At 39.2% G+C, this 9,463-nt stretch overlaps 2 protein-coding genes across 2 annotated transcripts in view; both read right to left on the reverse strand.

Annotated features, from left to right (window-relative positions):
* The window catches only part of LOC101309512 (calcium-dependent protein kinase 17-like), a 4,669-nt gene extending 1,920 nt beyond the window's left edge, over window positions 1–2,749 (reverse strand). The window contains exons 1-6 of the mRNA XM_004293093.1: window positions 2,059–2,749; window positions 1,788–1,931; window positions 1,533–1,685; window positions 1,318–1,433; window positions 1,049–1,216; window positions 747–874 (exon numbers count right to left, since the gene is read on the reverse strand). Of these exons, the coding sequence (XP_004293141.1) occupies window positions 747–874; window positions 1,049–1,216; window positions 1,318–1,433; window positions 1,533–1,685; window positions 1,788–1,931; window positions 2,059–2,749 (1,400 nt within the window). The remainder of the gene's footprint in view (window positions 1–746; window positions 875–1,048; window positions 1,217–1,317; window positions 1,434–1,532; window positions 1,686–1,787; window positions 1,932–2,058) is intronic.
* Window positions 2,750–3,078: 329 nt separating this feature from the next.
* Window positions 3,079–9,463, reverse strand: part of LOC101303584 (rhodanese-like/PpiC domain-containing protein 12-like) — a 7,003-nt gene continuing 618 nt past the window's right edge. Inside the window, exons 2-8 of the mRNA XM_004291683.1 lie at window positions 8,153–8,269; window positions 7,771–7,862; window positions 7,167–7,267; window positions 6,736–6,846; window positions 5,841–5,949; window positions 5,269–5,319; window positions 3,079–3,462 (exon numbers count right to left, since the gene is read on the reverse strand). Of these exons, the coding sequence (XP_004291731.1) occupies window positions 3,382–3,462; window positions 5,269–5,319; window positions 5,841–5,949; window positions 6,736–6,846; window positions 7,167–7,267; window positions 7,771–7,862; window positions 8,153–8,269 (662 nt within the window). The 3' untranslated portion in view covers window positions 3,079–3,381. The remainder of the gene's footprint in view (window positions 3,463–5,268; window positions 5,320–5,840; window positions 5,950–6,735; window positions 6,847–7,166; window positions 7,268–7,770; window positions 7,863–8,152; window positions 8,270–9,463) is intronic.

Genomic DNA, 9,463 nt, shown 5'->3' on the forward strand with positions numbered 1-9,463 from the left:
TAGACATATCTAGATCATCTTGTGTAGATTATCTCTGCTAAAATTTTAGCCAATTTGGTGATCATTAAGGCCTTCAAAATCAAAAAACAATCTGACGGACTGTAATTCTGTCCGGTTCATCATCTCCTATTTGTTTTTCGATTTTGAGGGCCTTAACGATCACCAAATTGGCTGAAATTTTGCAGAGATGATCTACACAAGATGATCTAGATATGTCTAGAAGGAAGTTTGGGGAAATTCGATCGGAAAGTGGTGAAAAAATGGAAATCCGCACCGAAACCTTCGGTGCGGACGTCCGCAGCCGAGAAGGCCTGTATATATATACATATACAGGCCGGATGTGAAGCGGACGTCCGTACTCGGCTTAAAGTGCGGACCTCCGTCCGTTCTCCACCATCCGGCACCGGCGACGGCGCGCCTCCACCCCAGAACACTCCAGCAGCATTCCCGACCACTTTCCCTCCCCAGCGAGTCCGTTCTTTTTCAGTTTTCCGGCAAGATCACCCAAAACTTCAAACAAGATCAATCTCGCTGGAAACTGGAAAAGAACGGACTCGCCGGGGAGGGAAAATGGTCGGGGACGCTGCTGGAGTGTTCTGGGGTGGAGGCGTGCCGTCGTCGGCGCCGGAGGGTGGAGAACGGACGGAGGTCCGCACTTTAAGCCGAGTGCGGACGTCCGCTTCTCATCCTTTATATATATATATATATATATATATATGATTGATGATTTGTAACTACGTACGGACCCGCTGCTGTCTTTATCGAAGTGCTGGAAGGCAGTGTAGAGATGCTCTTCTCTATCCATTCTGTTCAAGTGCATCGTTGCTGTGATGAACTCATCGTAGTCTATGGTCCCGTTCCCATCAGCATCGGCCTTTTTTTTCATATATAATTTCAAATAAAAAGAAATAAAGTTAATAATTTGTGTGTGTGTATATACACACACACACAATGTATATGATCGACTCCGACTGTGTGTTTGTGTAGATCGAGAAGGAGATCTAGAGATGGAGAAAGAGAGAGTTTGATCAATGGAGGTGTCACTTACAGCTTCCATTAGTTGTTTAGCTTCGTATTCAGATAACTTGGTGCCTTGCTTGGCAAGACCTTGCTTGAGCTCTTCTAGTGTGATAGTCCCACTGTTGTCTGTATCTATGCTCTTGAACATCTCTTTCAATCCCATGATTTCTTCCTCTGATAGGCAACCGGCAATAACCTGGAATATCAATCGCTTTACTATGTTGCTCGGAGATCGAATCATATATAATATATATATATATATAGTTGAGATTAAAATGACCATCGATCGGTCTATACCCTTAGTGCAACTTTCTTGAACTGATTCATTGCTTTGAACTGTTTGAGCCTGCTGAGCACAGCATTGTCCAGAGGAACATCTGGTGCTTCACCATCCTCCTTGATCCATGGATGATCTGGGTGAGAATCAACCATGTTATATACGTTTGATAATTAATATCTGGTAATAATAATAATAATAATAATAATAATAATAATAAGGATAGGAGTACTACTTAGAACTTGGAAGGCTGTCAATCTCTGCTTGGAATCTGAATTCAACATCTTCCTCACAAGATCCTTTGCTTGAGCTGATATTGCAGGCCATGGGTCGCTTGAAAAGTCGAGGTGACCACGTAATATTGCGTTGAATATCCCATGTTCCGATTCTGTTCGTCAGCCATTAATGTTGCAGGTCCCATCATCATCAACAATATATGCTAATAAATTTAGCACAATACTAGTGTGTGGCAGATCGAATACATACATACCTGCCCAGAAAGGAGGAACACCACTCAGAAGAATGTATAGCATGACTCCAACACTCCATATATCGACTTCTGGTCCATATCTCCTCTTCAACACCTCGGGTGCTATGTAATATGCACTGCCAACAATATCCTTGAACACCTCTCCTGTGAAATCACAATCATAATCATAATATTACATTACTAGTTTACTACACTACTTTTCTTCTTTCTATGAACGTCTATATCCACGTTAATGTCTACACGATGACGTGAATTTGTGTAAAAAAATAACCTTGTTTGTAAAAGACCGATAGACCGAAATCGGTGGCCTTGAGCGGTGAGTTCTCGTCTTTGTTGAGCAGAAGGAAATTCTCAGGCTTGAGATCCCTATGGATGACTCCCATGGAATGGCAGGTGTGCACGATCTGGACGATGGTCCTTAACAAGGCGGCTGCAGCACGCTCGGTGTAATGCCCCTTAGAGATGATGCGGTCAAAAAGCTCTCCACCGGCGCACAGCTCCATGACCAGATGAACCGACTGCTTGTCCTCATAAGCTCCCTTGAGCTCCACGATGTTTGGTTGTCCGGTCAAATGGTGCATGATCTGGACCTCCCTCCTCACGTCCTCTATATCTTCCTTATTTACCAGCTTGCGTTTGGCTATGGTTTTGCAGGCAAAGTGCTCTCCCGTCTGTTTATGTGTGCACAGGTGCGTCACCCCGAACTGTCCCCGCCCCAGCTCCTTTCCGATAGAGTAGGTCGAACGCACATCCTCCATTGGCCTCCCAAGAACAGGTCCAATAGGCCCTGTCTTCGCAGGCTTTCCACCTGGTGGTGGGGATGCCGGGGGAGGCTTGTAACCCTGGGAGGCCGGAGCAGCATTGTTTGTCACATTGGCATTCATATCCAGGCCACCATTGTTGTCTCCCTTTTCATCGTTCAGGGCATCCTCGGTGTTGCGTTGAGAGCAACAGTTGCCCATGGCGGAAGAGAGAGAGAGAAGGCAAGAGAGAGAGATCTCTCGGACTAAGGTGTGGCCAAGCTATGGGGTAGGAAATGTTGGGTTTTGGGGGCTGAGGGAAAAAAGGGTTGCTGGAGAGAGACAATAGAAAGAGAAAGAGATTAGAGGCATGCAAATTAGGTACGTTACAGCTTGGACTGAGGAGGATATTACAGAGGACCGATAATGAGGGATTGTAGGAGTTTTGGTAGTTTCATTATTTCAAAACTTAGAAAGCCACCTGTTTGAAATGGTCTTTACCCTTTGTCTCATACGTGGGGGAGGCTTAGCTTTCCATTTCCCAACTTTTTACGGGAAAAACAAAACCGTTACCGGCAGTCTGTTCATGTTTGCTTTAGGAATGATGATCACATATCCACAGCTATGCTGAAATTATAAATAACCCTGCTTTCTTCTTCCATTACAAGTTTAGAACATTAACAGTTAGGTCTCGTAGGCGGGGGAGCATGCCACTATGTGTTTCTTCTAGAAACAACGGAAACCAATGTATCAAAGTAGTTGTGAACATACATTAGTGCAGCTCCAATGTACACAGCAAAAATCTTGGGCGGTCTCAAGTGATGGGAGGCACATCTTTAATCCGGAAAATATCATCAGTAGGTGGGAATTGTTTGATCAACCGTTCGAGCGTATTCATGAATTCCCCCAGCAACATTGAAGACTCTCTTGAAACCCTGAACCATTGAAAAAGTTGTAACCAGCACACAAAAAAGCTTACACAGCAGAAATAATAGCTAATATAAGGATCTTTCCTAGAATAGTATGCACATATAAAGTACCTATAACAGTTTATTATTATGAACAAAGTATGGCCTAGCAGGGATACGGCAAGGACCAGCGACAGTGAGATTCTGACAGGAATATCATAACCAACTTCTACAATCATCCCATGTCTTAATTTTAACTGAACCTGGAGATACCCCGACTTAGTTCTTTGGGTGAGACCGTGAGAGGGTGATACCAGCGAGTATGCCTACCCAGTTTGACCTTAGTGAGCCCAGTGCAAAATAATTATCTCTTTGGATTTTGAAAGCTAACAACTGAGTCCAACTACTGTTCTTTATCCAACAATGAAAATGACCAGAAATTTAATAGAGGGTTACCAGATGTAAGTAATGCTAACCTTGGGTCACCAAAGCCATTCTGACTCGGCCTGGCCCAACCCCCTTATGCGACTGACACTTTAAAACACAACCCAAGGGCCTTCTTTACAAACCCTACAGTTGTACATTTATGGTTATACTATAAAAAGTGTACGAAAGGTTGGTTCTTTCTTTCTTTCTTTTTTGGCATATCAACCGTTTGCACTCCAAAGGTCTTCTATATACACGTATATGTATACGCACATACACACACATGTTTGAAAAACAAGATTTTACTAAAACTCAACAAACGAGATCAGCATCTCTACAACCTAAAGATCAAAGACAAACACCAGTTCACAGCATCTAGCTAGCATGTCCAGCTAATAGAGAGTTATCGCTAAGATCAGAAGATACTAATGCCTGTAATGCTGATGAACAATACACATCTTCCACACTGCACCTTATAATCACAATAAAAATAAATAAAAAATACAGATCAACTATGTTACGTCCAAATAACCCAGAAAACTGTTACACAACCTCCCCACAGAGTTTTAGCAATATATTATTCTATCCTTCAATCCAAGTACCCAACTAGCTCCAATCTCTCCAGAACAAAAGACACGAACATATAATTAAATTAGACTTCCAAATTCCAATCAAGGCACGTTATAAAGGAAAACACATTATAAAGAAAGGACTTCTCACCAACCAAAATTCTTCAATACATACCTTTTCTCTCCGTACATTCAAAAGATATTTGACAATATGCACCTGTTCACTCTACACTAACGAGTTTAATTTTTTATAAAAAAAAAAAAATTCAGCCCTAAACTTCTATGTGATGTATTCTTTGAGATAATACAAACCTCGCCAGAGAACCAGAAAGTACTAATTCCATATGCATCACACTGAGAATAAAATACAAACCAAAAGTTCCTTGTTCCATGTCATGAAACTTTCAGTACTTCACATGAACAAATAAGTTACCATCTAAAAGGACTGATGTATGAAGTGATATTTTCAGCAGTTCCTGAAAGGTGGAGCTGAAATTTATTACATCCAACTCATTTCATATTTTAGAATATAGGTTTTATAAGAGCTACTATCAAATGGTAACAAGTACTTTGAATAATCTTGAACATTTCCTTTTAACTTTGGCTCAAATTTCAATAATAGACCATTCTCTCCCTAAAGACAACATGACACACACTGCGGTAGAGCTTCCATATGAACTTATAGGAAAGGCTAATGATACAACTCAATTAAATTTGTAACACCAGAAAAGAAAAATGGTTTTGAATAAAATTGTATACGATGTATTAGATTTATTTCAATTTTCAGTTATTTAAAGGACTAATTATGAGCAACTTAATGTAGCAGAGAGGGCTCTACCTGCGTCTGCAACCACTGGGCAACCTGTAGAGATCGCATGCCATGGTGACACTGCATTTGAAACATGAAATGTCAGTAACAAGCAGTCAGCTAATACAGCTATACGTAAGAAAAAAAAGATGATGCAACACAGATGTTTGCCCCTTTTGTTCAAACAGAACCTGCTACTGAAGTGTCATATGCTGTGTATCAATAATCAACGACTAAGATATTTTATATATTTGACCAAAAGACTAATTAGTGGTCGATCAACAGCATCATAGTTCAACAATAATAGCAACTGCAAGGACACAATATTAACGCAGTGGTACAAACAAAGATGATCACTTGTAATACCCAAGATCAGAGTTCTTTGCCCAACACAATTTTCTAGTTCTTCAGTACTTTGTTTAGAAAAACTGATACATGCAACAGGCCACCTATGAAAGCCAAAATTGGGCTTAAAGTCTCAATATGATTCAATTCTTCCTTGTTCAATTTTGACAACCAATATGCAGTTCCAATAACATCATTACATAAACATAATATTATATAAGAAATGAACCCTTTAAACCAGAAAGCTTTGTGCCTACCATAACATATGTATCCTTTTGAGGATCGAATTTTGTGGTTATGTCAGGTCCCCAGCTTCCAAATTGTCGAAGGGGAAGAACCTGGAATCCGGATAAAGAAGCTTGGGCCCTGTCAAACAAAGAGAACTTGAAGAAACAATAGCCAATGAAAGGAAGAAACACATGCTGACCAGTGCCAAAAAGCTGTTTGAGAGTAGTATTGAGAAACAAATTACAATGATTTGGTCCTCGAATAAAGCAACTTTTACATCATGTATATTCTAATGGGAAAAAAAAAAACATCGGGTTTGGACACACACATAACACAGACACAGAGAGAAAGACTTGAAGATATAGCAGTGTTTTCCAAATAGCCACGCGAACAGCAAGAAAATGAAAAACCAACTGGAAATAGCCCTCACACCATTGCAGTTAAGAGATAACAAACAATCAAATCTCTAGGAATTATATTGTGCGAGCATGATGCAAGATCTCAGCAGTCACTACACAATACACCCTACATGGTATTTCCTTAGATTGAGTAAAGTATCAGAGATGCAAAAATTAATTGCTATTTTCTTCAGTTTACCCCAAGCAAGGATTTTCTCATTGCTACACAGTTTCTGTCGGACATCTTTTAACAATTCTTAATCACCTTGCAGCTCAGATCTCTAATATGATACTTCAGTAACTTCAGCAACTATACATCCATAGTTTTCTCGTCAATTACCAGTTTTCTCGTCCATAAAGCACTACTATACCTACCAAAACACCCAACGAAAGCCACCATGCCAAAACTTAACAAGATGTACTTTACTGATTATAAGAGCTTTTAAATCAGATTCCCCTAAAGAAACAAAAAATACAAAGAAAATCTCTAGACAGCTAAGAGCAGGAATAAAAGATGCGAGCATACACTTCTTCAGGTTCTCGGACATCAATCAACTGTGCCTTGTCTAAGAAACTCGGATCTTGCATTTTCACATGCAGCTCCTTGCATTGAATGTTTTGAAGTACAGATTCCTCCCTAACAGCATACAATGCACATATAAAAAATAAAATAATAATAAAAAATAAAAAATAAAAAAGTTAATATTGTAAACTGTGAGTCAGCACTGGCCCTGAAAAAAAGAGCAAATTGAGGCAGCCTAGCGACTGCCTCCAGATAAAAGATCTTTCTCCAGGAAACCAACTGGTGATGGGATAGGTTTCATTTTGAGTCAAAATTAGGGATGAAGTGGTTTTCTTGCCTCTTCCTTCAAACTATACTTACACCTCAGCAGCCGTTAATAGCAAACCCAAGAATTGTCTAGTAAGAAATTAGTAAGAAACAGGTTCTAAACATACCTCTCTGACAGTACTTGCAATAAATGCCATCCAAATTTGGTTTTGCACCTAACAACTTTGTTTAAAGATGCACTAAATGCAGTCTCCTCAAATTCAGGTACCTGGCACATGAACCATCAGATATCTATCAAAGTATATTGGTGCTGGAAACAAAAAAATCTAGAAATCAAAGAAAATTTATACTTCAAGTTCTTCTCATATCAACCTTTTCGCTCCCATACATTTCATCTTCACATGATACTAAAACTACAAACATTGCTACTTATGTTAAACAACAATAATCCATTAAGCAGCTGATATTCCAGTGCAATAGTGATCGACATATAAATCATGGTTTCTCTATAATAGTAATCTCGTTTGGCTCTAAAATGTAGAATGAGCACTTCCTTACAACAAACTAGATAATCAATGAAGACATATCATAGCTAAAAAAAATATGGAAGAATATGGATATTTCCAAGCTGGGGGAAAAAAAGACAATTGCTGAATCCGACGCCAATTACCATATATAACAAAAACTGGAGAACCACAACTATACAAGAAAGTAAATTTACGTGGCCCAAATGGTTTAGAAAGATCCATGCAGATAAATCCATCCACATACCATTTGCCCCTTTCTCACCCACCCAAGCATTCCCCCCTCTTCTTTGGATGGACATATCGAGTACTCTGCAGCAAGATCACTAAGGTCTTCACCTGAATTAACAAATTGCATGAGACCAGCATGGCATTAGATAAAAATTTGAAAAGAGAATGAATAATATATTAGACATTTCACCGATCACCATTATGTTTGTATTTTTTTTTTTTTCCTTTGGTGAAAATTGATTTCATTTTCTTTTACATTAACAAGAATTTTATATTCAAACAACACAAATACAAAAGGAAATGCACAAATAGTCCACAAAACTCACTCAAAACTTTAAGTTTCTAAATAAAAATAAAAAAAAGGCCAGCAATTGTGAAATAACAGCTTGAGATCTGACCTCGTGAAATTCTCTGCTGAAGATCTAACAGCAGCTTAAGATTGTCTTCTTTGACAAGTAAGTGCTGGACCAATATCTCCCTTGCATCACCAGAGCTACTTTCAGAACTAAATGAAGCTGAAAGGAACGTAAATTAGAACTCTTCAATAAAAGGAAATCTAGTTTAAACAGAGAGTGAGAGTATGGTAGTGTTAGAGTGAGAAAGGGAGAGAGAGAGAGAGAGAGAGAGAGAGAGAGAGAGAGAGAGAGAGAGAGATGTGTGTGTGAGTGCATGTATGCACACACATGTAAGTGATTGAGTGTTCGAGAGGGTGAGGGAGAGAGATTCCTACTAGTGGCGCCTACTGTACTCACATCCATGTAATCAAGTTAATGGTGAAATATAATGTTTCCAATAACCAATCAAGAAAACAAACAAATTCATATTTATGTACTTATTTTAGATGTGATAACTGAAGGAGGACCTAAAAACATGACTGGCACAGGTGAGGGACAGCATTGTGAGATACTCCCAAACAATAGGGTCATCAACTTACAGACTCGTCAGATTGTGGATACGTAACAATTAAACATTTCAAATGAGCTAGGTCGTAGGCTTCGCAAGCACAAGGGCATCCAGTGTAGTAATTTTGAGCCACGAATCTTTCAAGCTGTTCTACGGTTTATGGTACAGATGGTCAGAGGATATTGACCTATCATGTACTGAAGATGCTATGCCGATGCAATTTTTGTTTGCCACATTCTTCATAAAGCTTTTGTATCAAGCCACTAGCAACCCTAGGGGGAAGCGGATCGTAGACTTCTCAGGAACCAAAACTGGGATGCCATAGTCTGCACTCATGGCCACCAAAAGCATCACCTCATACTGGCAAAAAATTTGTTTTTAGCTACTACACTTGTGATAATGCATGGAATGACAGGATGGAAGACTAGGATCAGTATACATGACAGTACTTTGGGTTGGATGTCAACGAAAACTTGAAAGACACATTTCTTGAAGTGGCCATTCTCTAGTTAACTAGCTTCATGACCAATTCAGTTAGTTGACCAATTGAAACTGCCAAAAAATAAAATTGACAGTAGGATGAAATGGCCGAAAAGGGAATGAGCTGAAAAACTGTCCTAAATTATCACAAACTATGTGCGATTGAATAGAAAAGAATTGGATCTCAGGAAGACATCCTATTAATCCCTTTAGTTGCTCAGAAACACAATGTTAACTTTCTTTCATCTTCTTTTCACTTGTCAGTATTCTTTTAGAAAATAAGTTGATTTATTGATGTTCTCTGAAATAGGTTTTTTTTTTTTTTT

This window comes from Fragaria vesca, linkage group LG2 (genome assembly GCF_000184155.1).
Source record: "Fragaria vesca subsp. vesca linkage group LG2, FraVesHawaii_1.0, whole genome shotgun sequence".
NCBI lineage: Eukaryota > Viridiplantae > Streptophyta > Magnoliopsida > Rosales > Rosaceae > Fragaria > Fragaria vesca.